Genomic DNA, 22,497 nt, shown 5'->3' on the forward strand with positions numbered 1-22,497 from the left:
CTGGAGAACGCACAGAGCGCACAGTGCAATCCGTGGTGGGAAGTGCTTGTTTGGAACTCGCGATCAGGTGCGAGGGGTGAGTTCCCTGGCCAGCCTTACCCTGATGAGGGCCCCGGTGCCACCCCCGAACATAGGAACGTCGTGTGTGCGTGAGAGCAGCGGCCAGCACCCCTCCTCCCCTCACAGTTGCTACCTCTTCCCGCAGATCGTCACTTACAATGTTCTTGAAGAAGTGGACTACGGGGTTTTCATCTTGAGTCCGGCCGTGTGACTTCTGGGGCAGGGAGCCGTAGTGAGCAGTTCTTGCCGCGTGGTGTGAGTCCTGAAAGACAGAGGAGCAGTGACCTCAGGACAAGTCCAGAGTCCCTGTGGCTTGTCCTCCTCAGGGAAGCTGGATCTCTCCTCCTCTGTGGTCTGGATTTTTTAAGGGCTTTCTACCAGGAGGCTGCAGTTGAACCACCAGGCAAACCCGGGGCAGCTACGGGCTGGCAGCAGCGGGTTTGGGTGTGCGACTTGCTGGGCAGAGATTTCTATCACTGACATAGTGGGTGGTTCTCATGAAGGTGCATAAGCAAACAGAGGCGACGTGACGGTAATTCAAGGGGGATTCCATCTGAGATAGGGTCAGGTTCGGCAAAGCACTGAGAGAAAAAGATTATTATCCACAGGCTTCTGGGTTGAATACAGGAAAATGCCCGGGAAAGACACACAGAAAAACACACGACAGCATGAGGCAGGCAGCTCATGGGCTTTGACGCAGCTGCATAACATGAGCTGGTCTCTGGTTCTCAAACTAAGTGTCTCACGCCACCCTGGCACCGGCCTGATTTGGGACGATCACTTCTACATCTCGAGTAAGAGGAAGTGGAGAGGGAGGAACGGCTGGGCATGAGTGCCCTGGGCCGACTGGTAATCAACAGAACCAGAACATTCCAGGTCGGTAGAGATTGCACAGATGATACGAACTGGTAAGCGCTGTGAGAGTTTAGCTCACAGCGGAGGGAAGGGAAGAGCCACGCGCCCCGGGGGCAGGGGACGCAGGGGACACAGGGATGCTGTGGCGTTTGCGGACTTCATGCATTGTCTGCTTGGCTCTCGGCTCAACTGCAAAGGCCCAACAGCAGCGAACACGCACCAGGCAAGAGGGCCGACCACGAGTTCTCAGAAAAGCAAAGGAAAGGGACTCAGGAGGAGCTTGCGAGATTGATTTTGCCAGTTTCCCCCTCACTTTCTCACTGTGGCTCCCAGATCCTACTTGTTCAGAAACAGCCTGCATGTAAAGAGCCCACACCTCAGGCAGGATCGAATTTCTGGAGGTCAGAGGAGCTCTGGCCCCAGCATTCTGGCTGCGCCCCGTCAACACAGAACACAGCGGAAGCAAATCAGTTAAATACACTGAAGTCAATTGAAGCATTTCCCTCCAGTCTCTCAGCTCTGTGCACATTAATTGGGAGGACCCCTTGTTGTTCAGAAGACAGTTTTGCCACCAAAGGCCTAAAGTGTGCTTCTCTGGGATTTACGGTAGTGCACAGAATGGTGGAATTCAGTGGGTGACAACTGCATGCTGCAGCCACAAAAGACAATGTTTGCAGAGTGTGCCGCGTTTCACCCAGCACCAACATTGTTCACCTCTGTGGCTGAGCCCAGATGGGGGTCTCCACACGGCACACATCAGGTCTGAAGTTTTGCTGGCACTGGACTCTTTCTTCTGCCCTCCTTCCCTACTCGATCCTCTTCAAAGCAGCGGTTCCCAACATTTTTGGCACCAGGGATGGGTTTCGTGGAAGACAGTTTTTCCACGGATGGGACAGAGGAATGGTTTTGGGATGAAACTGTTCCACCTCAGATCATCAGGCATTAGATTCTCATAAGGAGTGCACAACCTCGATCCCTCGAACACGTGTTCCCAGTAGGGTTTGCTCTCCTATGGGAATCTGGTGCCAGCGCTGACCTGACAGGAGGCAGAGCTCAGGCGATAATCTCACTCAACCACTGCTCGCCTGCTGCTGTGCGCCTCGGTTCCTAACAGGCCACAGACCAGTACCGGTCCAGGGCCTGGGGGTTGGGGACCTCTGTTTCAAACGTTTCTTGCCCTCACCCCCAGACTACTAACAGCTCCCCTGCTGCCTGTGAGGCTCCCTACCCTGCCCATCCTTCAGGGGGAAGCCAAAGCTCTTTGTTCCCTGGGCCCTAATGTGGGGAGGCTTCCTGTCCACCTTCCCAGCGTTCAGCACCCAGAGCAGAGCAAGCTTCCCGAAACAGAAGCAAAGCGGATGTCCCTCTCCTTCCAGTGTCCCGTGGCCGCCCTTGCCCACAGCGGGAGCCCTGTTACTCTGGGCGCTTCTGAGGGCTCTTCGCTCTGGCTGCAGTCCTGCCAGGAGCCGGAGCCCCAGCCTCAGCTCTCCTCCCACCTGCTCTGGCTGCTGAGCATCCATCCCTTGCCCTGGGTCGTGCACCTATGCCCTGGCCCGGCCCATCTTCCATATGGACGGGCTGCATATCCCCTGCCCTGGGCCTTGCGCGGGATCCTTTCTGTCCACAAGGCCCTTCTTTCTCCCCTGTCTGGAACCTCCTTAGGGCCCAGGGCAAAGGCGTCTCCCATGCACGAGGCCTGCTCAGCACCGCGAGCTCTGTTTTTTGCACCCCTTGCCTGTGGCCTCCCCTGTGACAGAGTTGCAGGCACAGCACGGCGTAACCATGAGCTGCTCGTCCCTCTCTGCCCTGGGCCTCATTACTTCCCAACTAAATGCCAGGGGCCAGGCATGGTCCACGTTCTGAAGATACCGCAAAAGTGAAGCAGACAGAATTCTGCTTGAGAGGTTTTGAATGCATGAGGAATGAAAGAGGGATCCCATTTTGGCTGGGCGTGGTGGCTCACACCTGTAATACTAGCATTTTGGGAGGCCAAGGCGGGCAGATTGCCTGAGGTTAGGAGTTTGAGACCAGCCTGGGCAATCTGGTGAAACCCCGTCTCTACCAAAATACAAAAAATTAGCCAGGCTTGGCATTGTGCACCTATAGTCCCAGCTTCAGGGGGCCGAGGCAGGAGAATTGCTTGAACCTGTGAGGTGGAGGTTGCAGTGAGCTGAGATTGTGCCACTGCACTCCAGCCTGGACGACAGAGCGAGACTTTCTCCAAAAAAAAAAATCCCATTTTATCCCTTGGATTTCTTAGTAATCAGCACTCCATATTTTACTAGTTGTTTTTCCTATTTTGTGCCCTCGTTGGTTAACAATTCTCATTCCTGGTGAGACTGTCAACCTCTCTCAGACACAGAGCGCAGCTCCCAGACTCTTCACAGAAGGCCACTGGCGCTCTGCATGTGGCTGGCGCTCCAAGGCGGGTACCCCTCTGTTTACTGACACCTCCACCTTCTCACACACAGAGGAGTGGAGTTTGCATGCTCAGTTTCCTCCCAGGCAGGTGCTGTGGGCCTTTGAATGTGAGGATGTCAGAAGGGCCAGGGACACTGGAGTCCTAATAGAAATCCCTGATTCTTCATATTCCAACTCATTCTCTCTGTGAATTCTGCAAGAATCCAAGGAATTCTCTGATTCTCCTTGTGTCACATAATCTTTTATCGAATACTTCTCTGCGTTCAGTCACCAGTTGTATTTAGTCACCACTAACCAGCCTTGTACCTTCTCCTCAAACCGTCAGAGAGGGAGTGTAAAATTATGAATCAAAAAACAAAATGGTAGACACAGGAAATTGTTTAAACTTTAAGACGTACATCTTTAAGTGTTATGTCTACCAGACAAAGTTACTTATTAGCTTCTACTCCAATGGGCTGGAATCACTGACACAGCTCACAGTCTAGGGCAAGCCACGCTGCCCTTGGTGTTCAGGTAGCATTTCTCCACTTCTCCATTTCTTCATTTCTCCACTTCTCTGCTTCTCCACTTCTCCGCTTCTTCACTTCTCCGCTTCTTCGCTTCTCCGCTTCTTCGCTTCTCCACTTCTCCGTTTCTCCACTTCTCTGCTTCTCCACTTCTCCGCTTCTTCATTTCTCCACTTCTCTACTTCTCCACTTCTTCGTTTCTCCACTTCTCCACTTCTCCGCTTCTCCACTTCTCCACTTCTCCATTTCTCCGCTTCTCCACTTCTCTACTTCTCTACTTCGTTTCTCCACTTCTCCGTTTCTCCACTTCTCCATTTCTCCACTTCTTCGTTTCTCCACCTCTCCATTTCTCCACTTCTCCACTTCTCTACTTCTCCACTTCTCCGCTTCTCCACTTCTTCGTTTCTCCATTTCTCCACTTCTCCATTTCTCCACTTCTCCACTTTTCACTTCTCCACTTCTCCACTTCTTCATATCTCCGCTTCTCCGCTTCTCCACTTCTCCGCTTCTCCGTTTCTCCGCTTCTCCACTTCTCCACTTCTCCATTTCTCCGCTTCTCCACTTCTCTAGATGCCGAGCTTTGGATTTTGAGTCACAGAAACATCATTGACCTTTAAATCACTCATCCTGTGATTAAACTAGAAAAGTGCCTTAAACTGTTTACGTTTCTAAAGAAAAAACTTAGGCTTAGGTCAGGATTTTAAAGAAATGAATGCTCAGTCATGCTACGTGGATCTCAGAGGATTTTACAACTTACCATGTTGTCAGAGATTCAATGGAGAATTACATAGATAACGCCTCACATGTGAATTAGGAATACCAGCTTTAAATGATAAAAGAAAGATGATATACTTTTGTAAGCGACTGTTACAGTGACTATATTGGTCACCACACTGGTGAGGAAAAGGTAGTTTAAATCTTTCGAGGTACACATGGTGTTGGTAGGTCTTGTTTGAGCTCTTGGAGCTATTGTCATGGTCAGAAAACCCTATGAAAAAGGTAGTTGGTTTACTGGTGGTCCTCACACAGAGCTAAGATGACAGTGAGCAGCAACTGTTTGTTGAATTAACGTGTAGGCTGTTTAGTTCACTTTCAATACAGAACTGATACTGGTGTTCAGTGAATGGAATCATTATCATGGGATCATACACATATTTCGGTTATAGATGCATTGAAGAGTGACTGAACTAGGATTCTGACTTGGGCTTTTAGCCATAGATCATTAGTTGCACGGATAGTTTGAGGCAGTCTTATATTTGTGTTGTTATACCATAGTTCTAATGACCTATTACTGAAAGGACATTTAGTCAATTATATGTCTACATCCAAGTAATGAACAATTAAAAATCAACATGAAAAATTATTATATAGAATAGCATCAAGGAAACAAAATATTAGGCGTACATTTAGCAAAAAGATACAGAACTTTAATGCTAACACTAGAAAATGCTGGTGGAAGAAATCAAAGAGAACTTAAATAAACAGAGAGACATACTATGTTCATGGATTAGAAGACTCAACACAGTAAAACTGTTGATTCTTTCCCCAAATTGATCTACAGGTTTAATGCAATTCCAGTTCAAATTCCAGCAAGGTTTTGTTTAGATAGAGAGGTGGATTCTAAAACTGTATGGAAATCCAAAGGAGCAAAAATAGCCAAACAATTGTGAAAAGGACACATAAAGTGAGAGAAACGCATCACCTGGTTCTAAGATTGACTATGCAGCTATGGTAACTGAGGACCTGTGGTGTTAGAAGAAGGACAGACACCTAGAATAATGGACAGAATGGAGTCCAGAGACAGACTCACCCAAATCTGACCAGCCAATTCCCGGCAAAGATCATTCAATGGAAAAAACTGTCTTCTCAACAAACAGCATTGAAACAGTTGAACATCCATATGTTAAAAAAAAAAAAAAAAGAAAGAAAAAACCAACCACAAAAAACCATTTTAACCCCAATCCACACCTTACACAAGATTGAACTCAAACTAGATCATAGATTGTATCCATGATGTAAAAGTATAAAATTTTAGAAGCAGCCATAGGAGAAAAACCTTCCTGACCTGTGAGTAGACAACAAGTCCTTAGACCTGACACCAAAACATCATCTATAAAAGGAAAAAGGGATAAATTGGACCTCATCCAAATTTAAAAACTTTTGTTTTACAAAAGACACCATCAAGAGAATAAAAAAACAAGCTACATACAGAGAGAAAATATTTGCAAATTACGTATCTAACAAAGGACTTGAAAGCAGAATCTGTAAAGGACTCTCAAGACTCAACCAGAAGAAAACGATTTGGTTTAAAAACGGACTAAACACTTGAATAAACACTTCAGCAAAGAGGACATAGGGAGGGTGAACAAGCAGGTGAAAAGATGTTCGACGTCATCATCAGCATCAGGAAAACACAAATCAAAGCCATGAGATGATACCACACCGTTAGAATGGGTGACACCGCACCGTTAGAATGGGTGACACCGCACCGTTAGAATGGGTGACACCGCACCGTTAGAATGGCTGAAATAAAAAACGCCAACATTCCCAAGTGCTGGTTAGGATGTGGAGCCACCTGAGCCCTCATGGATTACCTTGGGAACGCGAACTGTCACTCCTGGAAACAATTTGGCAGTTTCTTAGAAAGTTAACCCTAAACTTTCCATATGACCCTGTAATTCCATTTCCTGCTTTAAATACTAAAGGATAAATTACATGTTTTTGGAAACGGTTTTTATAATGAATATATAGGCCACCCATCTTTTGAGGGAACAGTAATTTAAATTTTTATAAAAACTTATGTTTACACAATAACCTGTACATGAATGTTCACAGCAGCTAAACTCGCTAGATTTCACTAAAAACTGTCAACAACCCAAATGTTCTTGAGAGGTTGAAGGGGTAAACATACCGTGTTGTATCCAGGCATGAAATACTATTTGGCAATAAAAATACAAACTCTAGATACAAGCAACAGCCTAGAAGCAGCTCCAAGGAATCTTGCTGAGTAAAAGCCGCCATTCTAAAAGGTTTTATACTGTGTGATCTTATTTCTATGACATGCTGGAAAAGGCTGACCTATATTGGGGGAGGTCAGAGCTGGGGGTAGGGAATAGGGGAAGGTGCAGTGTGGACCACGAGGGAAGGAGGGGTGGGAGGCTATGGGGTTGTGTGTCCTTATTATGACGGTAGCTACACAAATCCATACGTGCATCACAACTCATAGAACTGTATTCCCAAAGCAAGCCCATTTTGTTCATTATTTTGTGAACTAGAATAAGGTCATTTAACATGACCTGTCATTGTAGAGCCAGAAGTGGAATTCACGTGCGCATTGTTTCACTGTGCGAATTTTCGGATCGGCAGTCTCCGGTCTCCCCTGAGAGCATTGGCATCTCCTTCTGCCTCGGGGCTCCTGCGGGCTCCCTGACCTTTGCCTAGAGTGTGCTCCCCTTCCAAATGTCTCCGTTTTGGGAAAATATAGCCTCTTTTGGCTGCAACCCTCATCTGGCATTGGATTGTCTTTTTTAGCTTTCTGCAAGCATCTTCCCTCTTCAGCTAGATTTTAATCTTTCAGAGGAAAAAAGAAAAACTTCTGTGGGATCCCCAAAGCTTCTGGCATTTGACTCACACAGTGGAGCTCAGCAAACAGAAAGTGGCCAGAGGAACAAAAGCCCTCCATGGCAGCCTTGTGAAACAGCTTGCTGCAGGGAGCCGGGAGGCTCCAGCCTGGGCCTGACACCACCTGTGCGGCCTTCAGCAAGTCCCTTGGGGCCCTGGGGCTCTGGTTCCTCACGGGTGAAATGATGGCACTGAAACAGAGGCTCTCCGAGTGTTCTGTTCTAGAATTTTACTAAGAAACCACCTTGGAAAAGTGCAAAGCAAGCGAGATCAGTCTCTGCTGAGCTTCTATACTGGTTGTTTCCTGAGACTCCAGACCTGGGTTTTGGTTGATGTTCCTAAAGAGCTTCTGTGCTGGGCACAGGAAGAAAAGCCCAGGAACACGCCACAGGGTGGCGACGACCTCGGGCAGGGGACTGCATGGTCCGCGTGGACGGGTGCTGCATCCGAGCCACTTTTTAAAAAGTAAATTTTGTATTGGGGTGAAACACACATAACATAAAACTTACCATTCTAACAATTTTTAAGTGTGCAATTCAGTGGCATACATCACATTCGCAGTGTTGTATAACACATCACCGCCATCCCTCTCTAGACCCTCTCCAGCTTCCCCAACTGAAACCCGGTTCCCATGAAACACTCACTCTCCATCCCTGGCCCTGCATTCAAGTCGCTTTGTCTCTATGAACTAGGCCACCCTAGGGGCCTCCTCTGCATGGAGCCACGCAGCGTCTGTTCTCTGGGGATGGCTTAGTACGCTTACCGCAGGGCCCTCCAGGCTCCCTGTGCTGCAGCCTGTCAGAACGCCCTTCCACTGTTAGGCTGAACGACATCCACTGTACTGTATGCACGGATGGCTTTCTGCTCATCCATTCACCCTTCTGGGGACTTCTGGGCTGTGTCCACATTTTGGCTGTAGTTCTGAGTCACCTTTTAAGTGACCCAGGCTCCCCCGAGCGACGCCGATCTGATTCGGCCATGACATTCCCATGCCCTTGGGTGACGCACAGAAGAGACGCTCAAATGCCCCACCCTTCTTTCCCCAGCAGCCTGCCCTAAAGCTGACTGGCTGAGGCTCCCTTCTTCTTTGAAGGAATAGCAGCACACAGCATTGGGACACTGACGCCCTTTTGAAGGTCGAGGTGCATTTACATTTACGAGATGAGACGTACACACAGTATTAGGATGGCTTGGCTGAGAAGTGGAGCCCTGTGTCTGCCCCGCTTTCCAGTGAGTAGCCGATTGCAGGTCCATCCAATACAGCTTCAGTCACACGGGCCAGCAGGGAAGGTCAGAAGCAGCCCCATCCTTCTGGATCCTCGATCCGGGTCTGTGGTCCTTTCATGCAGCCCCTCGGCCCCTTCCTCACTGACCCCACAGCCCCTTGCTCACCACACACCCTGCTCGGTTCAATTGGGGGAATGCACCACCACCTCCACGGCTTCCAGAGGGGCAGGAAATGTGATAAATGCAAGGTGTCAGCGGATTTTAAAAGCAGTATTTTGGGAGGTTTATTTTGCAATTTATGAGGAACGGGGCACTTATTCTGTCACACCTTATGGTAAACAGGTTACCTGTTCCTAGGTGGGAGGAGCTGGGAGAAGATGCTAGGCCTTAAAGAAACAACAGGAGGAGGTGAGGGGAAGACGCAAGCTGGGTGGGGGGCTTAGGGGGCGAAGGTGAACTCAAGTCACTTCACAGACCAGCCACGGGGGACGCTGAAGGGGGTGGCCCACACTCAAGCCTTCCCGGAGGAGACGGCTGAGGGCCTGAGCCAGCCTCGCAACCTCAGCTTCCCCCGTCAGTCCGTCGGAAGTTCTGAGCCGCGGCCCCAGGACCACTTGTGCTGTCTAAGGTCATCTTGAAAGTGAACCGAGAGCTGAACTTCAGTTCTCTGGGAGAGAAAGGATTCCTGCTGTTAGGTTTAGGGTTTTTCTTCTTTTTTTTCTTTTATCTTTTGTTTTTTGAGACAGTCTCACTCTGTCTTCCAGGCTGAACTGAAGTACAGTAGCCTGATCTTGGTTCACTGCAACCTCCACCTCCTGGGTTCAAGCGATCTTCATACCTCGGCCTCCCAAGTAGCTGGGATTACAGGCACGTACCAGCATGCCTGGCTAATTTTTGTATTTTCAGTAGAGGCGGGTTTCACCATGCTGCCCAGGCTGGTCTTGAACTCCTGGCCTCAAGCGATCTGCCCACCTTGGCCTCCCCAAAGTGCTGGGATTACAGGTGTGAGCCACTGCACACGGCCTGCTTAGTTTTTAGGACACACATTTAGTAATTCCCTGATATACTTTTAGTTGTACACACTAAGGTTTAAAAAAAGCCAAAACTGTGAACATGTTGGTTATTCATTGAGATTTGTGTCTCCATGGCCATCCCCAACCTGTTTCAAGTACTGCACTTTCTTTGTAGGTGATTAAAAGCAGAGGAAGAGCTAGGTGGTCAGTTGCACCATAAAATAAGAAATGGACAGAGGCTGCACCTGGTGATGTGGACTCAGATGCTGGGGGGCATCCTGCAATCTGCGTTTTGCCAGCTAGAGATGAGGCCAGGACATTTCTGCAAAATGTTTGGCTTATTTGGAGCTGACTACTTGGGACAAGTGAATAATTAAAAAATGACCTGATTTTAAAAAATGAATATTTTCTATTGTTTAGAAAAGTAATACATGCTCATAGAAAGATATCACATGAAATAAGAAAGTTAAGAAAGTTTGTGGAAAAATTCTACCACTTAACGATGACCCTGGTTTACACTTTGATGAGCACATTGTTAGATCTGGCTTTGTGCAAAAACACAGACAAAATATGCAAATGCCGTTCAAAGTGATCATACTAGACACACTGTTTTCTGCACCTGAGTTTTCTTGGTTTACTCGACGGTGTCAGAAGCCTCTTCCTATCGGTACAGGTTTTCATCACGATTCATAGAGCAACAACAAAATGACAAACTTTCGGCTGGTAAATATAATACCTTCCTGAAAAGTTTTTAAAATCATGGGAGGAAGACCATGGGTGGCCATTTATTTGTAAAAGAAATTCCTTTTTCCATGAGCCTGATTGTATGATTTTTGAAGAACTGTTTTCCTCATCACCAGCAGGCGGAGCTCCTGCGCACGGCACCCAGGCTGCTGCTCGCGGCCCGTTTCTCTCCAGAAATCAGAAAGAGTTTTTTTTGTTTTGTTTTGTTTTCACCACCCCCCGCCCTGCTTTCCAATTTGTTTTAAGGTCTGGGGAGCTGGGCGTTCTTAAACGGAGAGGAGTAACAGATGAGTTGCCTCCCAATGCATCTGAAGATCAGTGGCTGCAGGGCCAAGGCCTTTCTTGGCAGCATCATTTCCATTCGGATTTTACATGGATGGAGTCACTCCCTCTCAGAAGAAATGTTTACAATTAATTTGAAAAAAGATTAATATTCACTGGTGCCTGGAGTTTTGTGGTTGGGGAAAAAAAGAGTTCAAGCTCTTACTTCGCTGTCTGAGAGAGGAATTTAATTGCTTCCCTGAATCAATGATCACAAGGTCAACACGTGAAGACCTAGTGAGTTTATGGCTCTGAGCCTGCCCGGTCCCGCCCACGCGGTCCCCGCTCACCGGGTCCAGGCTCACTGGCCCGGACCCTGAAGCTCACTGATTCTCCAGGTGGGACCATGCGGGGCCCCGTGGGGCCTGGGTTCCTTCCCTGCCATCCCAGGCTGGAGTGTGCCCGCGTTTCTCTTCTGGATGAGAGTAAATCACTAGATACATGGGTGTAGATCCACCTACCCAGAAGACTGGCCCATTGTAGCCTGACAGCCTCCAGCAGCTCTGCCACAGTCCACAGCAGCTAATGAGCCCGCTGGGGACCCACTCTGCAGTTTTAACAGATGGGCAAGGTATTGGAGGTCTTTACTCCTGTTTCACATGGAATCCTTTTGGAGACACAAGGAGAAGTGTGCTTTCCTAGAACCTGGATGATTAATTAAGAAAATGTCCATAAGAGGCCAGGCAGGGTGGCTCACACCTGCAATCCCAGAACTTTAGGAGGCCAAGGTGGGTGGATCACCTGAGGTCAGGAGTTTGAGACCTGCCTGGCCAACATGGCAAAACCCCCTCTCTACTAAAATACAAGAATTAGCCGGGTGTGGTGGCGGACACCTGTAATCCCAGCTACTCGGGAGGCTGAGGTAGGAGAATCACCTGACCTGGGAGGCGGAGGTTGCAGTGAGCCGAGATCGCGCCACTGCACTCCATCCTGGGTGAGAAAGTGAGATTTCATCTCAAAAAAAAAAAAAAAAAAAATTCCCATGAGGAAGAGTTCCTGCTCATCCCACCCTCCCCTCACAATAGTGTTCTTACTGACACAGTCACATGTCAGAACATCTATCATTAAAGATGATCTGCCTTCTTTCAGATCACACATATTAACAGATAGTACATTGTTTCCCCATTGTTCTTGTGTGCCAGTTTTTGGGAAGTGGGTCAAATAACTGAGTGTTGATAACATCTGCCCCATTTTCCCACCTGATGGGATGGAGCACAGGAAGTTGGCTCCATGTGGAGTTGCCACCTGGAGACCTCTGCCCTCTTGTAAACCTGGAATGGTGCGTTCTCATGGAGGCACTCACGGCGGGGTCTCATGCACCTGGCTTTCTCCACCTGCGCCTCCCATTAGGGCCTTTGCTACAGAGATGCATCCATCAGCACTTGGTTGTGGAGCCTTAGCAAACGCCTAGTCTTCCCTTTGTCGTGTGGTCCGTGATGTCATCGCAGAATGACACGTTAGAAAAATGTCTCTCTGTTGATGCATCTCAATATGCCCAGAGAGCAGCATCTACCATCCAGTGGCTAAATGCAGTAGGGATTTTCTTATGGGCATTGTCTTAATCAAGTAATTGGTCCAAGTTCTAGGAACGTACATTTTTTCCCTGTGTCCCCAAAAGGATTCAGTGCAAAACCAGAACAGAGAAAGCAATGAGTCTTGGTTTTAAAACATGAGGTGTGAGCATCATAAACCAAAGCATCACGCAGCACTGTTCCCACATCCCCACTCATTTTACAGATGTGAATATTGAGATGCAAAGAGGTTCAGGGACCTGCTCGCCGAGTCTGCTGGCTGTCTAGGGCTTGATCTTCAGACTCCATGCCAAGTGAGACTCTTGTGGAGTGAATGTAGGATGAGAGGCTCACGTTACCCACCCAAAACTCAGTGGCCTATGAGGAAATTCCCTGGTTAGTCGTAGCAGAAAGGGAAAAGGGAAGGGAGAAGAATGGATTTTTACATTGTATTTTGTTTATTACAAGAATTTGTAGACTTACCTTATGGTAAGTTATGAAGCTATTGGCTAGAAATAACAATGTGCTCATAGATGAGAAAAATAAACTAGTATCTGTAGACTAAGTCAATGACATATGCCAGTTAGTGTCTAGGGAATGAGGGAAGCTTCAATTGCACTGTTTACTAGAAAATTAGTTCCCAATTATTTTGGTAAACACTGATGGATACAATAAATGCAAGTGCAGTTAATGAGATGAGATTTTCCAATTTTATCTGTCATTTTGAAAGGTGCATTTCTTGGCGTGAACCCGGGAGGCGGAGCTTGCAGTGAGCCAAAATCGCACCACTGCACTCCAGCCTGGGCGACAGAGCGAGACTCTGTCTCAAAAAAAAAAAAAAAAGGTGCATTTCTATGTAATTAAAACAAAGGGCCTGTCAGTCCCTCCTTCAGTGGAAAGTGATGCCTCGGGACTGACAGACTGCACTGTCTGGACCGTCCTGTTTTGTCTATGTGACTGAAAACCAACCAGCCAACGTATCTCCTGGTACTTGTTCCTTTCATTCCCAGGTTGAACGTGGCGGATTTTTGCACACATCCACAGAGCGACATTCGGGACCTATACTGTTCATGTCGATGGTTTCACCAGTGGTACTGAGAGTGAAGAGCGAATGAATTTGCTTTATCCTCTTTTTTCCTCCCAGGGTAATATTTGATTCTTGTGGCACTCTCAGGAAATGCAGATACCAGAGAGCTCAGAAGTTAATCTGGAAAAACTCAGAGCCAGAGAGCTCAGGGATGAATCTGTGTGGCCTGTTTGGAACCATGGAAGACAGCGGTGTCACTGCTTTTCTGAGCTGCCATGATAACAAAGGACACAGCGGAATATTTGATATCAATTTTTTCTTGTGAAAGTGATAATATGCTTCTTCGGTGTATTTTTTGAATTAGGAATCGTAAAATGTAGCTCTAGATGAACTAGATGCACATTTTCTGCCATTTTTCCCCTGCCTCACACTTCTTTCATGGCTCACAAAGATCCTTTACATCCCCAGAAACCTTGTTTAAGTGATTAAATGATCCTCCTTAAAATGCTCAAAGGAGACGGTCACCTACGTGGCGGCCTCCTTTCTCTCCAGGGATCTTCTGTTTCAATGCATGTGTATTTTCTACCTAAAAACCGGTGGGAGTGGCGAACAGCAGACCCCCTGCAAATTATCTGAAGCTTAGGGTCATGGCATCTGTTTCCCATGGCAACTGGCCCAGCGGCTAAAACAGGCACCAATGAAATCAGTATTATTGGACAGAACACATGTGTCAAAGCCTGCAAGGCTGGAGATGAGATGACACGTCCGACCATGAATGGTGGGCCGTGTGTCTCCCTTATTCTTACTCCCCATCCCCCTGACATCACAATACTCTGGCAATTCCAAGAAATCACAGAACACTGTGGTTCTCTTTTCAATACTAGTTAAATACGAGTTACAATACTAATTAAATAATAGCTTCCTCTGAAAAAAAGCATGCCCATTTCTGGTCAAACAGCTCCTACCACGCCTCAGGAGAGTATAATCGATTTTTTTTTTCTTTTTTTTTCTTTTTTCTAGCAAGATCAGGGCATTTTGGATTTTGCAGTCTGGAGAGAATTCTTTTCTGTCTGAATGACAGATGCAGTTTTTCCTGTGCTTTTGCCCTTTGCCGGGTTGAAGATTATGTTTATTCCTGAATCATTGGCTCGCACGAATTAAAGAAAGTCGCGGGCATTTATTTTCTTTATAGAAAGCTGTGTGCCATCCACAATAGCGGGCTTTTCTCTAAGTCTGAAAAAATCCACACACATGCCTTTAGTTCTGATGCAGACTTCAGGTAGCCTGAGGCTGTCCAGGCGAGACAGCTCCTTGCAGACACTGGGATTGAGAGCGCTGCAGGTGGTGGTGGCCACTGGCGACCGTGACCTGCGTGTGGTTTCCCTCCTGGTGCTCTCCGTGGGGGGTTGTTGAGTTGCCCCCTGACAGGAAAACCAGCGTTTCTCCTCTTAGCAAACTGTGAGGCTGGACACAGAGATTGAGATACTGCTTTTGTAGATGTGGTCAGGGCGTATCTGGTCGTGTTTTCCCTCCCGTGTTTCACGGAGAGGTGAAGTTCTCGTGGCCTCCTTTGGGGGCCTTTGCCTCTGTCCCCTGGTGATACAGGGGTCGGCATCAGAGACCTCTTGGCACGAAACCTCGTGGGACCCACATGGGGGCTCTGGCTCTGGGCACAGAAGGACACAAAAGTCAAAGGTCAGCAGCCTGTGCTTCTGCCATTAAGTAAACCCTTTCAGTGGCTGCATTTTTCTGATCTGGGTTTAATCTCAAAGGGGAAGAGTTTTGATGCTGGGTTCCAGCTTCCTCGTCCTGGTGAGTGTGCTGAAGAGGGAGAAGCAATGGAGGTGGATAAACAGCACCTGTCAGAGCCGAGAGCTGCTGTCAGAGTGGGAGGAAGTCCTTAGAATGGCTGTGTGCTTTCCTCGGGGTGGCTGTGCCGTGGCCTCTCTGGTTAGCACCTTGATGGCAGCTCACCCCCGGGTACCATTTTGCCACGGCGTCTCCATGCAGGAGCACACCCTGGATGACCACAGCTCCAGGAAGCAGGGTCTCTGCTCCTCGCCCGGAGAGACCCACGGAAACAATTCCTCTTCCCCATGGCAAGAGGGACTTCTCTCCCACAGGGGAGGCTCCGAGACGGCTGCTTCCCAAGCGCAGAGGACTTGGAGCTGGTGGCCAGAGGGTGAAGTTCTCGTCCAGCTGCCCCGACCACGGAGCTTTTGAGGCTTGATTGCCATTTCCTTCTAAGAAGGTGGGAGCAGGGATTGATGTGGGGTTACCCACTGTGATTTTCATTTTACAGTTTTGGAAACTAAGGCCCCAGCACAGAAACACAGAGGACCCAAAGCTACAGCCTTGAGGGGCAGAGGGGCCGGGGCCACCAGGGCTTTTTAGAGCCAGTGCTGCTCTTCCCAGCAGCTCCGAGGGTCACCAAGCCTCTTCCAAAATTGCACGAGTGTGGAGCGGCCCTGGGGCAGGGTTACGATGACACCAATGTTTTCAGAGGACGAGGCTCCTATGGGGCATTTGCTTTTCTCACTCTATCGGCACAACATTCCACAGCATCTGCAGGACAGATGATGCTTTTGCCACTGTTGCTGTTTTACAGGAGAAGGAAGGAAGCTCGGAGAAGACAGACACCTGCCCCAGGTCCAGGGCTGTGACGTGGTGCCATGAGACCTGAGCCAAGCATTTTTGGTTCTTAATCCTGTGCTTTCCCGTGGCACAAAATGTTTTGCCTCCTAAACGCCAATGTGCTGGGTGATGGCGGATTTGGAGGCAGGGCAGGTCTTTCCAGAAGCCTCCATGGGCGCCAAGGCTGAGGGGTAGACAGTGTCCTCTGAGGCAGGCCAGGAGCATGAAGGTCTGTGAGAATGAGGCATAAAGGACATCCGAGGACTTGGAGACGGCGGCTGCTGGAAGCCCAGAGCAGAGCTGGAAGCCCAGAGCAGAGCTGGAAGCCCAGAGCAGCCCCTTCCTGCTTAGGTCAGTGTCCTGGGCCCCAGGCTGAGCTTGGAGCTTGGAGGAGCTGGCACCATTGGTGGGGCCGAGAGGAGCCGCCCTGCCGGGGGCCACCTGTCCAGCTGCACCGCAGGTGCCCTCACTCCAGCTTCCAGCGCAGGCCCAGCATCAGGTTCCAGGGACCTGCAGCGCCGGATGGACAGGCAGGCGGGCGGGCAGGGGCTGTGCAGACAGAGGAACTGCAGAGAACAGTGGGTCTACTTCCGACGTGGCCATTACCCATTGTGTGTGTTCCTCCTCTCGCCTCAGAATCCTTGCTTCCCCAGCTTGCTTTTGGGTTCTCAGATGTCACACTATTCCCCTCCTGTGCTCCTGCTGCCCGCCTTCCAGTCCTCAAAGAAAAGAGCCCTGTCAGACCTGAGAGCACCGGTGTCCCCAGGAGTCAGGGAGCTGGGAGCAGGGTCCCGCTCTGGAGGGGGCACCGCGGCACGGGAGCAGGTTGTTCTTCGTCTCGTTGTTGCCTGATTCATAGCTGGGGTGTCTCCCTTACCCTCCTGGTGTGTTTGCACAGACAGGGAGAGGGAAGAGGAAGAGAGAGACAGGAAGAGGGAGGGAGAGAGGGAGAAGCAGACAGACAGAGAGACAGGGAGGGAGAGGACACAGGCTGAGGTGGACCCAGGCAGAGACCCTCCGTTCAGCTAAGGGCATGAGTGCTGTGGGTGTTTGAGTCACAGGGCAGGGAGTGCTCGGTTCTGACTCTGCTGGTTCCTGGCACTTCTCAGCCTGAGCCTTCCACCCAGCTGCTTCTGTCTCCCTTGGGAGCTGATTCAAGGGTCCTTTGTCATGGAATCCCCGTATTTTAAAATCCCTCTGTATTTTAAAACCATTTAGTGCCTCCAGCCTTGCAATTCCTCCCTCCGTGGCTGGTGCCTTCACAGCCACTTTTTACAATAACAAAGCATCCCAAAATACTGGAGGAAGACATTCAAACTCAAAAGCTCCTTCTCAGAGATGAGAGAGGGAAGCTCCTCGCTTATTCTTCCACTCAGTATGCAAGTGGCATGGGCTTGCCACTGTCTTCAGGCAGGGGCACCCCTGGGGGCTCTCAGACCAGCCCGCCTGCGCCTCCTGCAGAGACGGCCTCTGTGAGCCAGGCATCGCCGGCCCCTGCTCAGGTGGCTGGAGGGAGAACTCGAGGCCTCTAGCACGCAGTCCTGGGAGGGTTCTCTGACCATTAGGAGCAACGCTGGGAGCCCACACAGCCTGCCCAGCCTTTAGTTTCAACTTATGCTTATCTTCATTTTCCCTTCACTCCATAGACATGTAAATACCACACACACACCCCTGCTGCTTTTCCTATCTGGGCCAGAATGGGGTGTCCACAAGTACACAAGCGTGGAGTGCGAGGAGCCGAGTCGTGGAAGCCTGCAGGACTTTCAGTGACCTTGCCCTGTGTGCACAGGAGTGAGGCGGGGTCTGTCACGTGGACAAAGCATTGTGCAGAGAATTGACTTATCTTTGACCAGGTTTTTAAAGGTACATGCAAAACCTGTCCAGGATGAAGCTGTGGAGAACAGAGGGCTGCTTTTCCCTGCTAAATAATTTTTTAGAAGAGGAATGAAGCATTCTGTTGAGTTTCTTACTATGATCCAGATACAGAAGCCCAGGACTCCGATCCTCTCCACTCTGCTTGGCAACATGGGGTTTCTGGCAGAGGCTGCATCTCTCTGTGGCCAGGGTCCACTGAGGACAGCATGCCTCTCGCAGAGCAGGAAACGGGGCAGGGGGCAAGCCGCTACCTGCCAGCGTGTCACACACTGGGTGCTGTGCTACCCTTAGCTCAACCCTCCCACACATCAGATATTCCTACCCAGACTTAAAATCCTCCTTCTCACCAGCACTGCTCTCCAGGGCGGGGCTGGAAGGGTCGGTGCCTCCCAGGCAGGGGCAGGTGCTTGCAGCCCCGTCCTGGTCTCAGTGAAGCCCAGGTGGCCACAGCCCCAGTGCATCCCAGGGAAGAGGCCTCCCAGAAGGACAGGGGACCCTCAGAAACTGCCTGGGGGTGGTGGTGGTGGTTCCAATCACCAAGACAGTCCTCGAAAATCAAGCGCGGCTTCACAACTAAGGCACGATTCAAGTTAAACACAGACTCTCAGGATGGGCGTCCAAACCACCGAGACCCCCCCAGGGTGCACGGTCGCCTCCTCCCCTGTGGCTTGAGGAAGAAATCCTTCTCCCCAGCCACAGCCGCCAGTCACTCCGAGTCCCACGACCACTGTGGGGCTCTCACCTGGCCCTTGTCTGGCCCCGGCTCCCCCAGGGCCCTCCTGCCCCCAAGCCCTGGCTTCCTCTGCTGCACTTTCAGCCACTGCCCTGGACTAGCCATCCTGGGGCCAGCAGGCACATCCTCATTCCTCATAAACCCACTCCTGGACCGCGGCGGTGCAGCCCTGGACACCCAGGCACTAGCGTGATGTCTGACATGCAGCCATACCTGGTGGACGCTTCCCCTTCAGGGGCTCCAGGTTTTGGCATCCGCAGGCGTCCTGTCCCCCATGCTCCTGTGCTCCCTGCTCAGTGTAAATGGTCCCACCTTGCAGGCCTCTGAAGAGGGGTACCCCAGCTCTCCCTCACACTGGGTGCTCCATTGAGCACACTCGTGAAATGTTCTCGCTATTTAAGTACTTGAGCACAGGTTTCCAATCTTTTGCATATTCCCACGCTTAAAAAGCCAGGTGCCCAGGTGCAGACGGTGGTGGCTTAGATCTGGAAGGGGGCCCAGTGGACGCAGGTTTGTGGTGACCGCTCCTAGTGTGCAAACAGCAGCCCTGCTCATGGTGACGTCAGTGCCAGCTCTGGGCTTGTCCCTGTCCCCTTCTCCTCCTGGCTGCCCTCTTTGTGATTACTCCTGGCACCTATGTACTTTGAGAAGCTGTGGCAGCCACACAAGGAGATGAGGACAGGCCACAGTGACAGCCCACTTCCTACACAGAGCTCAGCTGGGCTCAGGTGAGGACAGAGCCCAGAGGGACCAGACGCCCAAGGACACTCATCGTTTAGAGCTCAATTCAACCTGTGTTTACAGTGCGTGCCAAATGTCTGCTAGGCACTAGTTTTCCAGCACACTCAGGCCCAGGTTTGCACGTGGCCATGGTCCAGGCCAGCCCTCAATACCAGAGCCACTCCCAGGCCCCTCCACGCGCTTCAGGTCTCGGCAAAGTGAGGCAGACCCTGTCACCAAGGCTGCCCATCATCCTGAGCTGACAGCCATGCCCTTTGCAGAGGAGTCCCTCCAAGGATTCAAAGGCAGGTCCTCCATGTCTTTTCCTGCAACTGCTTTCTCGCGGGGCAGGGCTGCCTCTTGGCTATGACGGCCTCACAGATGCCCCGGAGGCTGGGGGTGGACCCCTGGCAGTGACACTGCCTGCCCCGAGGGACAGTGGCTGAGAGCTCAGGCAAGGGCAGGTCACCCCTGGCCCTGATGGGTGGGGACCCGCCGGCATCTTACCTTGTACATGTTGCACAGCCCAGGCTGGCTGCGGGCATGAGAGGGCAGAGGGCTCCGGCCCGGCTTTAGCCAGGGTACCTGCCGGGGGACACAGAGTGGGCTGCGTGAGTCCGGGTGGGCGCCGCCGGCAGTGCCCCAAAGTCCTCCAGCAAATCTCCTCTAGAGCTGGCTTGGCAAGAACCCAGAGTGAAGAGGAGTGAGCAGGGGGTGGAGGATGCAGGACGACAGTGAGCGAAGAAGGCGTGTGCAGATGATGGATGATGGACGGACCAGCAAGAGGTGATGGGAGGTCAGAGGGCAGGCATGCGCCCCGGAGGACTCAGGAAATAGAGAGCAAAAGGAAAGTTCAGGGAAGAATTCTCTCCTCCAAAGTCTGTTCTGAGGCCCGCTATCAAACAATGGGACCAAGTGTTCTCAATCTGGCAGCAGGCACCAGCTGTGAAAGATTTCTAGGCTCCAGGGCGGAAGGCATTTCCCAGGCCGGAGCAAAGTGCACTAAAAGGGTTTTTTGACGTCTACCGTGGAATGGATAAATTTTACATTCCACTTTCCTTGTAGAGTTGTATTTTTAGAGCAAGTGTGTTAGCTTCTGCGTTAGGATTTACAAGTTGAAACTGTTCCTGCTCTATGACGGTTCAGTGAACCGAAGACGGACCTTTTCAGATTTTCTGCAGAGCATAAGGAAATAATTTTAGGAGCAAGTGTGCAAAGTCACTTGAGCCAATTGCTTACAGTTGATTTTCTTGCTGGCATTCTTCCTTGCTACTGGTGAAGGTTAGGAATTTAACACAAGTGGGAAGTTAATCTTCCTCGGCGGGAGCAGGAGCTGTGCACTCACCTGAGCTCTGTGGTTACCAATCTTCCTAAGTAGCATTTGCTTCTAACTTAATGTATTCTCTTTGTCAGTTACACGAGAGTATCTGCTATATCAATGAACTTTGAGGGCCGCAGCTGAAAGACTATTATAGGACCAAAGTAAGCGCCCTGCAAGAAATGTCTATTTGACTATCCACTACAGCAAAATGAAGACAGAGAAAAGAAGAGAAAGAGGAGAGAGACTTGTAGTGGTCAAGAGATGAAATCAGTGTCATTGGTTTCAGGAGATGTATTGGCTGCAGATGAAATGGATTCTTTTAACCAGGTTAGCAGCTGAGTATGCGTGAGAATAGAGTAGTTCCGACACTGAAGAATGTGAGCACGTTCTAGAAGTAATTATGGAAAGTGAACACGCTGGGGTTTTCAGAGGCAAATCTGTGGTGAGTGTGTGCTTAGCTGTATGTCTCAGAATGGACTCTCCCTGCATGGAGAGGCTATTTCTACATTAGCAGGAATTTCTGGTGACTTTAATTTATGATATTAAAGAGTAAGTAAATTGAGTATTTACTTTAGAGGATGTCTCCGTGGACAAGCCTGTGGGAGTTGCTGTGTTGATGAGACTCAGCTGTCCCCGTAAGCAGGGACTCCCATCAGCTGGCGTCCACGCGCATGAGCAAATGCACGCTCTGCACAGGGCCAGCACGCAAAGAACTTTCTACTGCTTTTCCCTCCATCTCCTACAATGGCTCTTCTTCACGAAGCGGATCATCACTGGGAGACATGTTCTCGTGGCTCTGGTGGGCTGGTATGAAGCCCCTCCACCGACTCCCCTTCTACCCATGGGGAAGGCAGGTGACTGAGGTAGGTATAAGGCATCCCACTGATGGTTTTCAGGAAATGCAACCTGTAGCCCCAGCTGCCTGCCACTCCCAACGCCAGGAAGAGGGAGGCCAAATGCAAGGGCCAGAGAAGACGAAAGGCAAGAATAATCACTTAGGAGAAATTGTGTGTGCTGAGTCTGCTTTTACGGGGCTCCCTCAAAAGAATTCAGTGTTCTTTAGCTGTTTCTCCTTTTTTTTTACTACCTTTTTATGAAGTAGGATGATTTCAGAGCATTTAGAATGTGCTGATAGACATGAAGGAAAAAACTTTACAAAAACATTGAATCAGGGTTTGATAGGAAATGTCCATAGTTCTCAAATTTGAATCAATATCTAAGTGATTTTCACGAGTGCTACTGTGTGTTTTTTTTTCTAAGGATGAGCTATTCCCTCAGATGTCAAGCCAAGCTCCTAATTCACTGATCAGAATTGCCTGTTATCAAATGTCCAGACATTTTATCAAAGGAAAATCAACGATGAGAGAAATGAATGCTTTAAAATGCAAATGAGTTTAAAGGGGGGAGTTGGGTTAAGATGAGGGTCTGATGGACATGAAAGGCGGGACCACATCCAAGCCAATCACTGATCTTTACTCTTGTTTCTAATTTCTCAAGGACCCCAAGTTTCCCCTTCATCTCATACACATTATCATCCTTCAGAGCCAGCACCATCCCCTCATTTCAGTGTCTCGAGGTTCCCATGACCCCCCTTGTGTGTGAGCTCCCGGGGGGCTCTGTGGGTACTGGCACCCGTGTGCACGTTCATTCAGGAAGTTCTGGCGGAGTGGGCTGTGTCTGTGACAGCACCGGCCAGTGGGGTCTGCTCAGCATCCACCCTGCCCTAACATTCGCGGGAGGATGCTTTGAGAGAAGCAGAAGAAACTTCAGGCAGAATCAGAATAGTCATCACAGAAAGACCAGCACACCGAACTGTCAGGGGAGAAGACAGTCCAGTGTCTTTGGGTAGTAAAAGCAGACGAGCGAGCAACTGCGACCTTCCCGCACAGGAGCTCAGGTGCCCAGACT

At 49.9% G+C, this 22,497-nt stretch overlaps 1 protein-coding gene across 2 annotated transcripts in view; it reads right to left on the reverse strand.

The window, feature by feature from the left end:
* Nucleotides 1-22,497, reverse strand: part of MBP (myelin basic protein) — a 157,988-nt gene that overhangs the window by 10,881 nt on the left and 124,610 nt on the right. Inside the window, exons 5-6 of one of the 2 annotated variants that reach the window (XM_011948933.1) lie at nt 19,776-19,853; nt 218-322 (exon numbers count right to left, since the gene is read on the reverse strand). In XM_011948933.1, the coding sequence (XP_011804323.1) occupies nt 218-322; nt 19,776-19,853 (183 nt within the window). The remainder of the gene's footprint in view (nt 1-217; nt 323-19,775; nt 19,854-22,497) is intronic. The other variant, XM_011948934.1, reaches the window with a different exon arrangement.

The sequence above is a fragment of the Colobus angolensis genome, unplaced genomic scaffold (genome assembly GCF_000951035.1).
Source record: "Colobus angolensis palliatus isolate OR3802 unplaced genomic scaffold, Cang.pa_1.0 Scaffold287, whole genome shotgun sequence".
In the NCBI taxonomy this organism is placed as follows: domain Eukaryota; kingdom Metazoa; phylum Chordata; class Mammalia; order Primates; family Cercopithecidae; genus Colobus; species Colobus angolensis.